The 18,050-nt window shown below is 50.6% G+C and overlaps 5 protein-coding genes; 3 read left to right on the plus strand and 2 right to left on the minus strand.

Annotated features, from left to right (window-relative positions):
* Window positions 1-1,344: 1,344 nt before the first annotated feature.
* Window positions 1,345-3,200, plus strand: RCC_07895 (probable GAP1-General amino acid permease; the record flags this gene model as incomplete). XM_023773147.1 has 4 exons in its annotated part: window positions 1,345-1,520; window positions 1,574-1,788; window positions 1,841-2,539; window positions 2,590-3,200. 4 exons carry the CDS (start codon window positions 1,345-1,347, stop codon window positions 3,198-3,200), a joined length of 1,701 nt encoding a protein of 566 aa, XP_023628915.1.
* A 710-nt stretch (window positions 3,201-3,910) lies between these two features.
* RCC_07896 (uncharacterized protein) lies at window positions 3,911-5,048 on the minus strand (the record flags this gene model as incomplete). XM_023773148.1 has 2 exons in its annotated part: window positions 3,911-4,380; window positions 4,433-5,048. The coding sequence occupies 2 exons, from the start codon at window positions 5,046-5,048 to the stop codon at window positions 3,911-3,913; spliced, it is 1,086 nt and encodes a 361-aa protein (XP_023628916.1).
* A 1,408-nt stretch (window positions 5,049-6,456) lies between these two features.
* RCC_07897 (related to hsp70 protein) lies at window positions 6,457-8,327 on the plus strand (the record flags this gene model as incomplete). XM_023773149.1 has 6 exons in its annotated part: window positions 6,457-6,907; window positions 6,965-7,179; window positions 7,232-7,456; window positions 7,511-7,614; window positions 7,661-7,859; window positions 7,911-8,327. 6 exons carry the CDS (start codon window positions 6,457-6,459, stop codon window positions 8,325-8,327), a joined length of 1,611 nt encoding a protein of 536 aa, XP_023628917.1.
* A 1,342-nt stretch (window positions 8,328-9,669) lies between these two features.
* On the minus strand, window positions 9,670-11,546 carry RCC_07898 (related to pisatin demethylase / cytochrome P450 monooxygenase; the record flags this gene model as incomplete). XM_023773150.1 has 7 exons in its annotated part: window positions 9,670-9,795; window positions 9,859-10,620; window positions 10,676-10,794; window positions 10,841-11,015; window positions 11,083-11,109; window positions 11,162-11,203; window positions 11,262-11,546. 7 exons carry the CDS (start codon window positions 11,544-11,546, stop codon window positions 9,670-9,672), a joined length of 1,536 nt encoding a protein of 511 aa, XP_023628918.1.
* Window positions 11,547-11,786: 240 nt separating this feature from the next.
* RCC_07899 (uncharacterized protein) lies at window positions 11,787-12,992 on the plus strand (the record flags this gene model as incomplete). Its single annotated transcript, XM_023773151.1, has 1 exon — window positions 11,787-12,992. The coding sequence occupies one exon, from the start codon at window positions 11,787-11,789 to the stop codon at window positions 12,990-12,992; it is 1,206 nt and encodes a 401-aa protein (XP_023628919.1).
* Window positions 12,993-18,050: the final 5,058 nt, after the last annotated feature.

The following is an 18,050-nucleotide window of genomic DNA, read 5'->3' on the forward strand; positions in this document are numbered from 1 at the left end:
GGTGTTCAGCGTCGGTGCCTTTTCAACATGCCCCCTTCGATGTGAAGGATACGCGCTTGTTATTGAATGGATTGACCCGAAGCCGTTAGCTCACGAAATAGCTTTCCATGTGCAGATGCGATGACTCTCCTTGATAGATACACCTTCGGTCCGACAGTGCAGATGGCTCGGCTGCGTTGCATCATGTGGAGGTCTGGACCTCGCGTCTCAGCCACGCTCTTGAAGAGGGCTTCGCAAGTCGGGGCCCGCCTGTCCAGTCTGATCACATGACCTGGTGGTTATGAAGACGTGGGAATCGTCGAGCTCGTCAAATCCAGGCTGAATCTTCGACACAATCCAGTCGCCCTCCTCCAATAACCTTATCAACCTTAGCGGATGAAGGCGCGCAACAAGACAAGGAGTGGCCACTCCGTCGGGCCGTGTGATGATTCTGAGGGTAWCCACTCCGCCGGAGGTGATAACGACGAAGTCTCCAACTTCCAAGTCAAACGCGCCGTATCTTCGCCGGCGCAATGTCGGATAGGGATAGGGCTGAGATGGCTCAGCCCAGAGGCCGAATGGATCGTTCAATTGTGGTGTTTGGTGCTCGATGGAGCAGTGTCTTGACCTGTGAGKGAGTGGACGAACCTGAAGAGTGGTCTCACTGCCGTCKACTAATAACGCTTCGCATCTAGACTCAGTCGCATCTTGAGCTCCAACAAGCCGACATCCTGGAAATGTCACATTCCTAAACCGGATGGCCAATTTCGACCTGCAAGGATGAGTGCGAATGACGAGCCGAGGCCGTGAGTTTGGCTAGCAACGGCTTGACAGACCATGCGATAGAATAGTCTTTGCGAATCACAGTCCAGACGGGGCGACACGACGCGGCCTCTGCGGCGGCTAGACACCTGACGAGGTACACAAATGCTGCTGACAGGACACTCGCAAGGCTGCGTGGCGACAATCGTGTTGGCGTCGGCAGGACACCCCAGTCCGGCAAGGTGTCAGCTCCTTCGCCCGCTGAGTCTCTCTCCTAAGGTTAAGCTTCCCCAAGAACGCTTGTCGGTTAGATAAGACTAGCAAAGACATGTGGCAAGCTCGTGCCAATCCGCGCCAATCAGTGAATTGTGTGGGGATTTCGAGAAATCTAGAACCCTAACTTCGGCGCTAGCATCCTTCTGTGCAGCCCTGATAGCGGGCAGCCCGGAACCGGGGCAAGCAACGTGACATTGCACATGCACATTGGTGCGGCGCAGGAATCCTACTCTGGTGTCAATATCTTGCGCGCCCGTCCCTCCCTTGGTTTGTTCGTCTCACCCTAACCTCACCTCACCTCTCCACCTGGCACTCCATCGATCAGCCATGTCTCTCGATGAGAAGCACCCTGTCGAGGCCGCTCCGCCATACCGCGCCTCTTTGAGCGACCATGTCCGTGGTCGTCAGTTCAGCGTGGACGCAAATGACACGGCCATTGTCAATGCCGACCAGAACCAGCTGCATCGCAGTCTGAAGGGACGACACATGCAGATGATTGCAATGTGAGTTGGTTGGATAATTTCATGATGAAGATGATCATACTGACAACCCTCAGCGGTGGAGCAATTGGTGCCGGTCTGTTCGTTGGTTCCGGGTCTGCGTTCCAAACAGGAGGACCTGCGTCCGTCCTGCTGGGCTTCATCATTGTCGGCTTCATGGTGTACCTCATGATGCAAGCTCTTGCAGAACTCGCTGTCATGTACCCAATCAACGGTGCCTTCACCATGTACATTGTCCGCTTCGTCGATCCTAGTTGGGGTTTCGCAGCAGGTTGGTAGTCCGATTCATGGAGAATCCGCAACAATGTTAACGATCCTCCCAGGCTGGCAGTACGCTATCAGCTGGCTCACCGTCTTGCCATTCGAAATCTCCGCCGCGTGCAACATCATCCACTTCTGGCAAGGAAGTGAGGGAATCAACAACAGCGCCTGGATTGTTCCTCTGCTGGTTGCTCTCGTTGCCATCCAATTCTTCGGTGTAAAGGGTTATGGAGAAACCGAGTTCGTTCTCAGTCTCATCAAGATCTTGGCTTGCATCGGCTTCATCATCCTTGGGATCATCACCAACTGCGGCGGTGTTCCAACCGACGACAGAGGCTACATTGGCGCCCGATACTGGTACAACCCAGGTGCATTCCTCAACGGCTTCCACGGCTTCTGCTCCGTCTTCGTGACGGCATCTTTCGCGTACACTGGTACCGAACTCACCGGTCTTGCTGCAGCAGAGACGCCGAACCCTCGCAAGGAGATCCCTCGCGCTTCGAAGCAGGTTGTGTGGCGTATCGCATTCTTCTACATCCTCACCCTCTTCCTCATTGGAATCAACCTTCCCTCGGACAGCCCACTCTACAAGTCCCCGGGCTCATCCTCCCGTCACTCTCCATTCGTTCTCGCCATCGAGGCAGCAGGAATCAAGGTCCTTCCGGGTATCTTCAACGCAGTCATTCTCATCTCCGTCATGAGTGTTGCAAATTCGTGCACTTTTGGATCCACCCGCACAATCCAAGCCCTGGCAGCTGAGGGTATGTTCCGTAATCTGTCAAAACCTTGAAAGTATACTGACACTCTCCAGGAATGGGACCCAAACTCTTTGCATACGTCGACAAAGCTGGACGCCCCATCGCCGTCGTCGTCCTGCAGCTCCTGTTTGGATGTCTGGCATTCATCAACCTCGCCAAGAACGGTGGCAACATCTTCAACTGGCTGCTGTCGTTGTCGGGTCTGTCAATCTTCTTCATCTACGGCAGCATTGCGCTCGCGCACATTCGCTTCCGCATGGCGTGGAAGGCAAAGGGACATTCGCTCGACGAGATTCCCTACAAGGCGGCTTTCGGAGTATACGGATCCTACATCTGCCTTCTCATCAACATCATCTGCCTTGTCGCGCAATTCTACGTGGCACTGTACCCAGTGGGCGGACCATACCTCGACCCCGAGATCTTCTTCCAGTCTTACCTCGCAGGACCTTTCCTCTTGGTCCTGTACCTGGGATGGAAGGGATACAGTTGGTTCGCACGACCTGAGCACAGACCCATGTGGATCGCAATCAAGGATATCGACATCTACAACGGAATCCGGAGAGTAGAGACGATCGATGGAGTTGACAGCGACGACTTTCCTGATGAGCAGAAGAAGAAGGGCATCAAGGGCTGGGCTACGGCTGGCGTGCGGGCCATTATCTAGTAGATGTGACTTGTATCAGCGGCAGCAGTGGTTCATAGGCTTGGACATACAGAACCAAAGACTTCAAATATTCAATGTGACTTCTCAGACTTTACACATCCAAGCTCGTCGTTCAACTGGCACGCGTCTCGCAGGAGATGGTCTGTGTTGGATCTCTCGGTTAAGCACTGCGATGTTTGCCGCCTTGCTATGTATGGTGTTGCTGAAGATGGCGTGTAAGACGGTGTCATTAGAGCACTTGCAGAAGGGTACTCTGCAAGTTGATGATGAGCAGTGACCAGAACCTTTGAAAGAGGAATATGTAGTACATATCGCGTAGATGTACTGGCAGGGCGTAGTAGGGCGCAATCCTTGGCAGACCAAGCGCAAACTTTCCTGGCGACGTCACCTCTCGACCTCTCTTGCCTTGACAATGAACGTCATTGCTCTCACCTTCTTCAGGCACGCGGTGTACCGAGACTTCGGCATGCATTTGAGAATATCTTTACACACTAATACAGACATGTGTACTCAGCCGCATGAAAGACTTCAGCGCCATGTCTTCAGTCGGATCACGCCTTCCCTACCGCAGGATGCACAGCTACCCTGCCATGCCGCCTAGCTCGAGGCTTGTTGAGGAATGCCCACAAGTCTAGGACACTACTCGTCATTATTCGACCCTGCAAAAGCCGATAGCCATTGTCCTCCGTTCCATGAGAGCTGTAGGACAATCAGCCCATCCAAAGAACAGCTTTCTTGACCACATGCCGCTTGTGGAAATCTTGTCCCTCTGCGTCGCCATACATCACGACTGTGGCGTCGCACAGTAGAATCTCCTCTTTACCATCGAGGAACTTTGGGTCATCATCCAGCTCTCGCAGGTGGAGTGAGTGATATTCGAACTCACCGTTCCGGGGAATTTCAATACGCATGCGAGCCTTACGAGTCCAAAGACTCCAGGACAGCTCCGCAGCTTCCTCGAAAATAACCTGAAGCGAAGAGAGCGCATCGTGTCCACCAACGCCGCCGAGTACACTCGGAACAGATACCACCATATCTCTCGCCATTCTGCGCGCTACGAATGTCCGGCTATTGCTGGCGATCTTTTTTGCAATCGCGACACGAGGATCCTTGTCGTTTGATGCGGGGTCAAGTAGGCGAAGCACGTGGCATCTCAGCCCCTCGGCGCCAGTCTCGTCGCCTATCGTTCACAGTCAGCACATGGTGGCCAATTTGCGGACTCAGTCACCTACTCTTTCGAATCAATTTGGTCAATCCCCGCAGGGCGCTCCCTTGAGCGCCGTTGAGAAGATGATCCTCTTCTTCCTTGCCTTCAAATGCAAAGAACGGGTTTTGAATGATGCGGGTGAGGATGTCAATAGAGATCACTGCTCCAAGCAGGAGCCCAGATGCTCTTCCTGGCTTTCTCATGGTCTCGTTGTCGAGTATAGCATTCAGCAGCTTTTCCTCGCTGGGTGCACAACCGCGAACAACAAGTCTGGACGACAGTCTCTGTAAATCATGAGATTGCATGAAGTCTTCAAATGAGATCTTCGAGTACTGCTTTGCCCACTGCCGGATCTGGGTCTGAATTGATTCCAGCTGATGCTGGATGTCCGATCTAGCATGAGGCATCCACGATGTACTTTCCACCGACTTCAGCTGCACTGCCTGACATTCACGGACGGTTGCCTCGAGCGACTGTACACGACTACTCTCCGCTTCCAGTCTCATCTCGGCGTCTCTGAGCTCACGCTTGTACTCATCGTTCTCAATCCTCAGATTGGCGTTCTCGGCCCTCAAAGTCCTGCCTTGGCCATTTGCTTTTTCCAGATCCTTTTGAGAGGAGTGGCTTTGATTTCCGATCATGGTTTCGACTTCTTCCACCCGATCCGAATGAATCTCATTCAGAGTCGTGAGATTGTTGCAACGATTGATAGCACGGTCCCTCTCACGCACAGCCCTTCTGAAGAGGCTCCGAATTGCTCTCCTATATTTCGCTCCGTGTCGGTCGCGGGTGCTTCGTTGATCTTGCCCCGGCCGTCGCCGCGATCTAGTGGTCCCCACGTCCGACCTGATCCGGTCATCAACGTCCATTTCCTCCCGGTATGTGGCATCCTCGGTCCCGTCTTCGTGATGGTCACGACTTGGACGGGTCGCACAACGATGACCGGAGTACCCGTTCTCTTGCTGGTGCTGGTCTGGAGCGCGCATCGCTGAATTCCGGGGAAGCTCTCGTTCAGTCGTAAGCTCGAAGTGTCTGGCGCGAGTAGCTGCAGGCTGAGATGCACTGGAAGTCTCTTCGTGGCGCCGTTGATAAGATTGGGTGGCGCCGTGATGACCCGAGTGCTCGTGCTCGTGCTCGTGTTCAAGCTGATTGCGGCTTGCGTCCCCCATTGGAGAGATGTTTGCTGCCATTCTGTTGGACCTACTCTCAGCTTTCGAACTCAATCGCTCTCTGTGGACGTTCTTTCCGCTGCTCCTGGTCGCGTCGTGCTCAATGGATTCGAGTGGGTTTTGCATGAGTCCCGCCGACTAAGAAGAGCTTGGTTGTGTTTGTGGTGGAGAAGATGAAGGTCGTGCTTGCTGATGACACCATATGCGGATAGTATGCCACCTCATACAGTGAGTGAATGGAACTGCCACTTAGTCTGCTGACCAGTGCTGTTTGATTCCAGCGACTTCACTGTCCGGCAAATAAAGCACTCACTCATCCTTCTCAACTTTCACTTCCACCACAGCCATCTTTCATCAAAACACATCGAGCGTTCAACTCAGTACAACTTCATCTTCAGCCAGTCAACATGGTCGCCCGCAAGCGTGCACACGACTCGTCGCCTCCACCATACTCCAAAGACGCACCACCTGTCAAGAAACGTGCCATCAAACTGGAGACCAAAGACGCCAAGCGGACTACAGAGTCAGAAGGCGTTCACAGGATCATCGTGGGAGTTGACTTCGGCACCACCTACACTGGAAAGTCATACCACCGTGACTTTCAGCTCTGCGACTAACTTTTTGGTCAGGTGTCAGCTGGGTCYCCACCGAGGGTGCCCATAACAAGACCCTGGATGATGTTCACTGCGTCCGCGACTGGTATGCTCACTCGGGCCATGTAGCTTACTTACATTGAAAGCTCAAGACTGACGCACAAGTCAGGCCTGGCCCTGGCAGAGATGGTGACTTTGGCTGGAAAGCTCCTTCTCGGATCGCCTATGCCGCCGAAAACTCTAGCGTCGCTAMCTCCAACGCATGGGGTTTCGAAGTGACTCCGAAGATGGAGGGCTTCACCTGGATGAAACTCCTCCTTGACCCATCCGAAACGACCAAATTCGACGATCCAAGCCTCGGACAGAGTGAAGGCAATGGCGTACTGGCCAGACCGCCGGGCAAGTCCGCCGTTGATCTCTGCGCAGACTACCTCACTGAAGTCGCGATCTTCGCCTACAGCTCGCTTGAGAAGCGGGTCACCAGAGCAATCCTGGAGGCTACACCCATTGATTTTTGGTTCACGGTCCCAGCTGTATGGAGCGACAAGGCCAAGTATGACACCCTTCGTGCGGCCAAGATGGCATTCAAGCAGGCCGGAATCGCTCTGCATCCTGCATCCCGATTGTTCCTGATTCCTGAGCCAGAGGCCGCTGCCATTGCCACATTGTCCCATTTGACCAAAGGTGCTTCCGAGGTGCAAGTCAAGCCTGGAGACAGCATTCTGATCTGTGACTGCGGTAAGAGCTGCTTCGCGCACTGACAGCTCAGACGCCACGCTGACAATCACTTCTCAGGCGGTGGAACAGTGGACATCACCTCATACAAGATAAATGCCGTCCTTCCGAAACTCACTTTCGAAGAGCTTGTAGTTGGCACAGGTGGCAAATGCGGATCCACGTACATTGATCGGGAATTCATCAAGTGGATGGCGGGAAAGTTCGGACCTGCTTACACCAACCTGAGCTGGGAGAAACGTGGGCCCGCAAGTCGGTTCATGAAAGACTTCGAGGCAAGTTCGCGGCCCTGCATGTCTTTCAGTATACTGACATCAGCTTCAATAGGGGTTCAAGCGAAACTTCAAGACGGAGAGCTCTACTCGCTGCTGCGAGGCTCAGCTCTTCATGAAAGGCTTGGGTGATTCCCATTACTATGACGCAGACGAGAGCGCCGTCAAGATCCACTATGAAGACATGAAAATCATGTTCGATACAGTCGTCAATAAGATCATTGCGCTGCTGAAGTCGCAGCTTGATGCGGTGCATGCCCACGCTGGGACTCCAGTCAAGGTATGCTGGCAACAAACATGAAATTCTGAGCTCTTATGTACTAATCACCAACAGACCATCATCCTCGCGGGTGGTTTCGGAGACTCCAATTACCTGAACGAGACGCTGCGAACATGGTGTAAGGGTGTGGATGTCAAACTAATCTGCCCGGAGCATCCGTAAGCTATCATGTCTGCCGATATATGACACCGCTGACATCAACAGGCAAGCCGCAATCGTCCGCGGGGCAGCTCTTGGTGGCCTTCAGGACATTCAGCCAACGTCGCGTCGTGCTCGCATGCATTACGGGATCGCAGTCTCGCAACCTTTCGACCCTGTCATTCATCAAGTGCGTGACTCCTTCGCAGATAAGTGGGACGGCAGCCCYCGAGCCGGCTCCCAAATTAAATGGTCGCTTAACAAGGTAGGATCAACGCCATCGCACAGGGACACCGAGTGCTAACAATATGAATAGGGTGGAATTGTGGATCGGTCAACCCAAATTCAGTTCGACCTGACTTCTGACGTTTTCGACGACAACCAAGCTTCTATCAAACACGATGCGACAGTTTACTGCTCGAGAGCCGACGCTGCACCACGAACTACCTATGCTCCAAGCTCTCAAGTGCTCGGTGTCATCGGCCTCAGCTTCCGCGATGTCAATCTGGACGACTTCCCAGTGAAGGTGATCAACGGACGCAACATGCGCAGAGTCAAAGCTACCTACGTTGTCAGCTTCGGCGACCTCGGTGGGGTCCTCAAGTTCTCTGCTTCGGTTGGATCAGTGGAGATTGGCAACACCTCCTTCACGTTCGATGGGCCTGGTTCGCAGCAGCATCACACGGCCAATACGGAAGCAGGCGATTACATGCCGCCTTGTGCTATGCAATAGGTTGGCAGGCCCGAACGTCATAGGGCTGGCATATGGGCTTATTTTGGGTAGATCTAGGCAACTGACACGGTGGCRGACCCAAAGCCCTGCCACGAAGTCATTGTCAGAAGTGGATTTCCGCTTCGTATGTCTCGCGGACGTGTAGACTATATCTAGAATTGTGCCCAGGCTTTATCATCTCTCGACACTCTACACTTACTCTAACTCATTCTAACACTTGTTCTCTAAGACGATCTCCGCTTTGGTCTTTCGCACTTTCGACGAGTCTGCTGTCATGTCGGTCCATCTTTTGCGGTCCCTTTTGCTTCGATGCACACTGACGGTAGTCAAACAGAAGCAGAAGCGAAAGGAACTTCCGCGCTCGGGCGGCCTGGTCAGAGTTGAAGACACTCCTCCTTCCCATCGATGCAGGAGACGTTCGTGTGATGTTTGTGGCAAAGGTTCCGCTGAGAACGTAACGTTATTGAATAGTCTCGAGAGCGAGGGAATCTTACGAGACTTCACATCTGCTCTTCTAACAAAAGTGCAATGTCAACATTTTTTAACCTCCTGAGCGGGCTTCGCTTCTTCTTTGTGAGAGACACGTAGATTCGCACACAAGCTCGCGTCTCCGCTCGTATGCTAACGACACAGGTTTCCCAATGTTGGGAACGGAAGCCGACATGATCAGCTGACAGAGCATTTCTTTGCTTTTTCTTTATACATTTCAAATACTGGGCGCCAGATCGGCTTCGCAAAGCTCTCCGGCTCTATCTTGTTCGTTTACTGGACCATCTTAGGGCAAGGAGAACGTCTCGAGCAACGGTCGAAACGCCCAGGTCTTGGAGGAAAGGACCTCAGCATATTCTTCAGGTGAACAAACGAAGCAGGACTGAGCAACCCAATTGAAACATTTCGCACTGTCCAACTCCCACCGTAACACATCTTCCCGGAACTGCGTACGCTGCACGCCTTTCTTCTATTCCTACCTTGGAAGATCATGCTTTACCACTCGGAAAGACAGCTGTCGGTTGCGGCGGTGGTCCTATCAGACTTTCGGAATGACATGATAAGAGTAGGGCTGGGGCCGTATCCTAATCCCACTGAGACTTAAATCTGACCTACGTGAGCCATGAAATACTTTGACCCCCCAAGCCTTGAAGTATCAGAGTGCCTGTTCTAAGCAAGAAGTTTGTGTCGAATGGCGTGTTGCTCGGGAACGTCTTTGTAACATGTCGTGCCCTCTGGGTATACCGCGGGCTATAGGCGAATTCGTCGCGCAAACTGAGCGAACCTATTCGCATCTACAGTTCATAGAATAATAGATATGACTCAGCATGGAGAACATGTCCCTCGCTTGAAATCAACGGCTTGCGAGATCTCTCAGGCCACGGCCAGCCCTCCACCCAATCTTCACATCCAAACCCGACTGCAAAGAGAAGAAACGCTGGGTGATGGTCCATGGTTTCTCTGGATTAACAAGCTCAACCTGTATGGTCATTATACATCAGCTCACGTCTACTGCATAGTAGAAGCACCTCCTGATACTTACATCAAGCAAGCGCACCAGACTTGGTACCAGCTTGTAGATCTGCATCTCAGCAACATGGACGCCAACGYACTGCCTTTGACCATGACCAAAAGTCATATCCAGAGACTTCATCCGTCGAAGTCGGTCTTTGAAATCATCATAGTCTTCGTCGATCTTCTGCAGCCAACGTTCCGGGTGGAACCCCTCAGCGTCCTCGCCGAAAACTTCCTTGTCAAGATGCATCGTGTAACCAAACATACCAACCTTTGTGCCCTCTGGCAAAAAGCCGCCGCTAGGAAGTCTCAAACCACAGGCTGGCACAGCCCGCTCGAGAAGAAGAGCAAAAGGTGGATGAATTCGTAGAGCTTCCTGGATGACGGCATTTAAGTATGGCAACTCGTTGAATGCTTGTTGGAATGGAACCGGAAGCGAGACGCTGGGAGCGTCGAGCTCTTCTTGTAGCTTTGAATGCATACCCGGATTCTTGAGAAGGTGGTACATGATGGTCCGCAACGCGATGGCAGTTGWGTCCGAACCAGCTTGAAGATTCGAGCCTACGAATCCAAGCATGTTGCGGTAATTCAAAATATCTGGGTGTTTCTCCTTGGCCTCCAGGAAGCGGGCGATGAAATCCCGTCGAGGTAACACCTTCTCTGATTCCATCTTAATACGCTCCGCCAGCATTGTTCGCGCTCGCATCATGATCTTGTGTGTTGGGCTGGAGAACCACGTCATGAGAGGGTTCTTGCGCCAGATCCAATCAATAAATGGCATCACAGCTCCCTGCAGTTTTGATAAGCAGTGGGACTTTAGGATGGACGCTGCCAACTCGACTCACAACCGCACGATAGTCCCCTTCGATCTGGATCTCCGAGAGCATGTTGTCGACRTCTTTCCCCTGTTCTAAAAGCCCCATCGGTCGACTCATAGTGATTGCTCCAATAACATCGTATGCATCTGATGGAATCAGCTAATGTGCATCGAACCGTTCATTCAAATGTACACCACTGAAGCCACTTATCCAATGGACAGCTATGCCCTGTCTGAATGAAGAGCTCATCCAGTCTTCGAACAAAGTAGTCGACGATGTCTTCTACAGCCTTTTCATAACCCATGACAGTGCTTACGGAGTATGCACTTGCGATTGATTTTTTCAGCCTGCTGTGATACTGTTTGTCCTGTAGCAGAATAGGATGGGGAATCAGGGTGTTCGAATTAACCAATCTATGCTGCAATCGAACTCACCTGGGTGGTCATAAGAGCCGGTACGACCTAGTAAGCACATGAGTATATCACTAATCTCCCCAACACTTGTATTCCTCACCTTTCCTTGGTACAAAGTCTGGGACGACTTGACCCAGTCGCTCTACACGAAAGTATTAGCGGCAACTCATCGCTTCACATCCCACTTATCCCCTGCTCACCTTCCCAAAGTCAGTTTTGAACCCGTAGATGTCATCGACAACATCTTTATCTGTAAGCGAGACCGAGTCGGGTCCAAGTCTGACTGTCGAGCCATATTTTCGGTGTAATTCGACGAGCTCGTATGAGAATTGCCCTCTCAAGATCATACCAGCCCGATAGAGGTTGGTCCATTTAGCAAGCCAGGGTCCTGGTATCGACCTCAATCCGGGCTTGTACACTATGAAGATAAAGTGTACGCCGAGCCAAGCACCTGCTATGAAAAGCAGGATCAATACCGAGAACATGGCGAGTATTCTTCCCGATACCAGCTGGACGAGTTACAGGAGCAAGATCTGGAAGAATGCATCTTTATGTAGTGTCTTGTGTCGTTACTATTTGAGAGTGTCATGGGTGCCATTGATCGGCAGTGAAGATGTAGATCCCTCGGCAAATTTGGAAACAGAAATCTAGAACCAAAAAGCAATATGCTCCAAATACAATGAATTGCGAACGTCCTGCTCTTAAGTTTGAAAACACTCCATAACATGTCGAAAGAGACTCCCAATGTCGCATATCTGCGTTCGATTATATCATCGATCACCGCTTCGATTGATGCATACGAGACCACTGTCGATCCTTCGCAAAGATCGAGCTTCCTTTCCAGCGTCGCTCAAAATTCCAAGCAGCTTCAAAATGCATGTACATCGGCTTCTGACGCTTTCGTGGACTTTACCTTCCAGCCAATGGCCAATGCATGCGTACGAATTGGGCTCTCGATGAACTTGTTCGACCACCTACCTACTGATAGAGGTATAGGGGTAGAAGAATTGGCAGACGTCTGCGAAACGGAACTGGATCTGACCAGGCGTATTACAAGGGGACTCGTCGGACTAGATGTAATAAGTCGGGATGACAGTAATGGGTTGCTGTCACACACACCAATGTCTCTCATATATGCTGATCCAGCTCGACGGTCGTGGGCGATCTGGATGTTTGATGTGATGGGCAAGGGTTGCAGTTCAGGCATCGGGCCATACTTTGATAACAGCTCCAGACCAATCAAGAATCCCTCGGACTCACGAAACTCTCCCTTTACCACTGCGCACARCGCGAAAGACATGAGTGTATTCGACATTGTCAAGCAAATTGGAAAGCTTCCACTTTTGAATAGCGCAATGTCGGGGACAAGTGTGGTGTGTGCCAAAGAAGCAGTAGCATCGTTTGATTTTGGTAGCCTCGAAGCTTTTGGAAGTGGCGTCGTGCTTGTCGATGTAGGTGGAGCACAGGGACAAACTATTCAAGAGATCCAGAGAGCACATCCAGGATTGAAAGGCAAGACAGTGCTGGAAGATCTACAATCTGTACTCGACGATGGTACAGTGCCAGGTTTGGAGTCGGACATTTTGCCGTACGACTTCTTCAAGGAAGAACAACCCGTGAAAAGAGCTGCCGCATATCTCTATCAACGCATCTTCCACGATTGGAGCGATGCTGATTGTTCCAAGATCTTGGCCAGTTTGCGACCGGCGATGGCTCCACACTCCAAGCTGCTAATCTGCGATGTTGTTGTTCAAGATACAAGACCGCATACTCGGAAAATCCTTCGCGACATCAACATGTTGCTTGTTAGTGGGATGGAAAGAAGCCAGCAGCAATGGACTGACATGTTGAAAGAGGGTGGTTTTCGGGTCAAGACATTCCATGGGCTGCAGAATGCCGATAACAGTATTATTGAGGCTTGCCTAGAATGAGATGTTCCGCTATGAAGGAGAGATACTTCATTCCCGCGTTGGATGTGATAGGATACATTCTGGGCTTTCATCGCGTTCTTGGCACACACACTAATTAGAGGTTTGGGGCTCAGAGCTACTTAGACGGGGCTCAGGGACGGTAGGGGCGTTTCTGCAACCGCAAGCAAGCCGTCCCTTGCAGTGTTAGCAAGGCCCAAAAGCAAGGTGTATACGTGCGCTATCTACCAGCTAAAACGGACTGCAGGGTGGGTGGGTGGACAACGCAGTAGAGGTGCCGGAACGCGTGAAGGGCGTATGGATAGAGCCCGAGGGCTAAGTTAACTCAGCCCTCAGAAAGGGAGGTAACGCCCTTGTGCACAGACCCTGTCCATCCCTGGAATCTAAGGACGCTGGCCTTTCGATTTTATGAGCATCGTCGACATAGGCCAACGTAGCAGTCTCTGAGATATCTTCTATGAATGTTGTAATTGCTCGGATAGCTGAACGCAGTAGCTAGTCGTTCGATAGGTACATAGGTATCTTACTTCTAGTCAAAGATCTCGGTATGTGACCTACTGTGGATTGGAATAGACTAAATAAGACTAGAACTATACTAGATCTACGAAACGAGTAGCACTTAGGCTCCCGGTTACTACCTAGACGACTTCCTCAAGATGTTTACTACGTACTGTGTGGCATAGCGAGTAGTTGTGTAATRGTAGATTTGGGAGGATAAGGATAGTTGCTTTAGGTGCTAGCATGTGGCGTAGCACAATCTCTTAGTAACTAGGAGAGAGAGCCGCTAGAAGGTTTGCTAACACACTCGCTGTACTTAGGCTCATTTTGTCGGCGGAGTTAACGCCCGGAGACGGCTCTGATTTACAACGATCGTATCCATCGTTAAGTTGCCTCCCGGAAGGAGAAATGGCTTAGCGATGGTTTCGAGATTCGATCCGACAGCTTTTAATTTGTTACACGCTGTTAGACTTAGACGCTGGATTCAAGAACAAAATCGCCGCTATGAAGAAGACYTGCTGGAATCCGCACTCGAAAAAGTGTTAGTGGCGCTGAAGTGTTATAATCAAAATGAACAATAAACGGCTGTCGCGTCTGTTAGTAGCGGTAAGAACTTACGCGGCTCTCGCGCTAGCAGACATACGACTTAGCTCGAGCATTGCGAGCTTAGATACCCTGGTAATTTGTTTAGCTAAAGAGATATGCTCATCTTTAGGCCTACGCAGCTTTTCCGCCGGAGCTAGTCTAAGACGTCTAGAACAACAAGAGCGATACCGGAGTGTAAGTGTCGCTTAATCTAACGGGGGCTACAGTTTTCAATCTGGTAAACATTCCCYCCGTTCGTTCGTAGACTACCGTAAGAGCGGATCTACGAAGCAGGTAGAGCACGAATACCTAAACGTTATGAGTATAGGCTACGTAATACAGACTTAATCTAGAGAGTATTAAAATAGAGTATGCTGTCAGGAGCGGACAAAGTAGCCCTTTCTATGCTTTTATCCTGTTCTTAATCTATAGATACTATATCGAGGGGTAGAAGCTTAGAAGTGGCTTGTGTACTATAGGATCGATAGGGGCGAATCGTTACTAAATAGTAGGGTAGGTAAGATAGACACCGCTATCGTACTAGAGTACGTAAAGGGCCTACGGAAAGAGGGCTAAATTGTATACGCCCTTTAGATGCGCTAGCACTACTATAGCTTTATCCTAGCTACCTGCTCTTTGTTAAACGTGGATTTGTAAAATTTATAGATAGCACACGTATACACATTACTTTTAGGACTTACCATGGGCGCCTTGCTTATAGATTATGAAATGAACGACTCGCCCCTCTGCCCTATAGTGTGAGTGAGGTCTGAGCCCTTAAACCTCTGCTGAGCGTATTTGGACCAAAAACGCGAAGAAAGCATAGAGCGCATTGTGTCGATGGAACACGCATCCTGTCTGTAGGATGCGTATTGTGGAAAGAAATGCGCAACTTGTGGCCTGGTGCGCACTCCTTCTCCGAATGCGCTTTCTGTCGCCTAATGCGCATCCTGTCATTCAATGCGCAACCTGTTATTTAATGGGCATCCTGTCGTCTAGTGCGTATTTCGACAAGAATGCGCATCCTGACAAAGTTTGACAAAGGTGCGCATCCCCTCCGATTACGCATCTTATCGATGGCGTGCGGATCTTTGTAGGAATGCGCATCGCATATCTGAATGCACATCTTTTCGTCTAGGGCGCATCCTCTTGATGAATGCACATCTTGTCCCTAGTGCGTATTGCGTCGACAGATGCGCATGTAGGAAAAATGCACACTAGATGCGCACTCAATGCGCATCTTTACTACATGCGCATCTAGAKAGGCAATGCGCACTTAGAGTCGAAATACGCACTCGCTAAGGAGATGCGCACTGAGGATGGAAATGCGCATTGAAGTAAAGAATGTACACTAGATCAAAGGGTGCGCATTAAATCAGAGGATGCGCATTGAATTAGCAAATGCGCATTCAGAGAGGCGATGCGCATTAGATTAGAGAATGCACATTGAATGAAGGGATACGTATTGAATCAAGAGATGCGCATAAGATCAGGGACTGCGCATGAAATCAGGCAGTGCGCATTGAATCAGAGTATGCGCATTGAAATAGAGGATGCGCACTGAAGTATAGGATGGGCATCGAATCAGATAATGCGCATGAGGTCAGATAATGCGCATTGAATAAAAGAATGCGCATCGGATCAAAGATTGCGCATTGAATCAGGAGATGCGCATTAAATCAGTAGATTCGCATTGAATCCATGGATGCGCATTGAACAAGAGACTGCGCATTGAATAAGTGGATGCGCATTGAATAAGAGGATGCGCATTCTGATAGTGAATGCGTTCTGTCTATGTGGACTTCAGACTCTACGCGAGTTTGATACTCCTCCACCTGTGCAAGCAGTACGACTTTAGGTTAGGGACTTAAGCTCGTGCAAACATACTTACTTAGGGTCGCACGAGAGTGTCATCATGCGTAACTCGGCTCTTGCGATTCAAAAAAAAGCTACTATGCTACAGAGTAACTTTTGCAGAAGCCTTGGCTCGAGCTACCTGCGGCAGCATAATGCTATTGCGAGCGCGTGCATTCTTCGCAGTCTGCGCAGAATATGCCAATTAGCATGTGGCGCTGCATCACATCTATATCAAGACTCCAGCAGTGCATACTCCAGGTAGTAAAATATCAGTTGATCCAATAGAGATTCAAGTTGACGCACTCTACACCAGGCTAGCTAGGCGCTTTCTTTTTGACCGCCATGTTTATCGATCGCTCGATTTCCAAGACAGTCAAGTCGCAGAATGCTGTCTAGAGCTTTCCGCAAACAGCGTGCCTCTAGACATCAATTCCGAGCTCGGGAACTTCGATTTAGTCTGAGCAGCCTTGATCTGTCTAGAGGACTCCTCAAACGGGTGAATTTGCTTACTAACTCGATCCGAAAAGACACTGTAGTTCGGCGATTCACGATTCACATCGCCTTCGTCCATCGGAGCAGAATCAGACCATTCAGGGCCATGTTGACAATATCGACCAGCATTCCTTCCCTGTTCATTGTTGTGGTTGCATGCGCGAGACGTTTTGGCGATGTTTTCAAAGCCTTAAATGATAAAATCACCCATTGCTCAAAAGTGCAATACAACACAAAATCTTATCTGTATGTAGGCTCGCCTCAAATACCACTTTGACGACTGCGATTGATATACACAATCGGAACACAATCCTCGCTGTATGTCGTCATTCGTAACGCTCCAACTGTGAGATCCATCTCATCTTGCTCACATTCTCACATGTCCTCTGACGCAACGCCATCGTAAAGACTCCTGGACACACTCTGGCTACACCAGCTTCACCGAGCTCAAGGAAATTCGTGAATGAGACATTACATCGTTAGACACGCCCATAGCCTCCGCTCATACATCGTGATTGCATCACTCGTTGCCGCCATGATCTCTGCTTCGAGTCTGTTTCCCATCTTCCGGATTTTTCATCATTCATGCTGTGCACATCCGCAACCCACTCTACCACATACTGCTGCGAGTTTCGATTCCCTTGATCACTGCACTTCTTGCCYCGTACTTTCCTCGCCCATCGCTTGCAAGTGTCCGCCGCTTGTGCCACTTTGACCTGAGCTAATGGCGCAACTCTCGTCTTTTGCCTTTGGTGCTCATGAGCTCTGCTCCGTAGATCTTCTACGTTAGATCTCGGCGCGACGTTTCCGTTGTTCCTTAGAGCCAGCAGTGGACCGTCCGAGTCTCCTCTCGCATGGCGCTGATATACGCCGCCGTTCTGATGAGCATTTGCAAGGTCTGCGGTCTTTTCATCTTGGTTCATGGCTTCATGATGATCGACGGCGTAACTTCTTGCTTCATGGTAGTTTCGTTCAGCTGCTCCATGTTCACGCCGTAGATCTCCTTGGGTGCCGACATATGATCCTGCGTGCGGCTCCAACAGGCTAGCAACTAAACGGACTTTACTCCAGAATGGTTTAGATGTGTGTACCAGAGCAAGATGGCCCATCTTGATATTTTGGAATCGATAGAAAGCAAGCCAGAAGAGGGGAAGAGTAGGCAGTCCGAWCCACTATGTAGGCTTGAAAGATTTTGATCCTTTGAGGGGAATCCGCGCGGAGTAGAATGTCCACTGATTGACAGAGCACTGATTCCAATGAAGACTTCCTGGTAGGCTTCAGGAATATTTAACTGTAGGTAAACACTCAGCAACAGGAATCACGCGCCCAAGAAAGCGAGGAGCCCTCCGCCATTTATCAAATCCGCATGACCAGACTTGTCGCCAGGAACGGAGACATGACCGTTCGTTCCATCTTCCGGGGACGGCTTGGAGGACAGATGTAGTATCCTCCGCGAGTCAARTGTAGATCTYGGTGGTCGYMRWAYMRWTRRAWRWRWMMACCAAGCATTGCGCTGCATTGACAGCCGAGAGCAGACCGCTTACACCACAAAAGATCTCCGTGTCGGCACTCAGAGCGATTGCCATTGGGTGGGCAGGTAGACAAGCATTGGCCAGGATCTGACGACAA

The sequence above is a fragment of the Ramularia collo-cygni genome (assembly GCF_900074925.1).
Source record: "Ramularia collo-cygni strain URUG2 genome assembly, contig: RCC_scaffold12, whole genome shotgun sequence".
Taxonomy (NCBI): domain Eukaryota; kingdom Fungi; phylum Ascomycota; class Dothideomycetes; order Mycosphaerellales; family Mycosphaerellaceae; genus Ramularia; species Ramularia collo-cygni.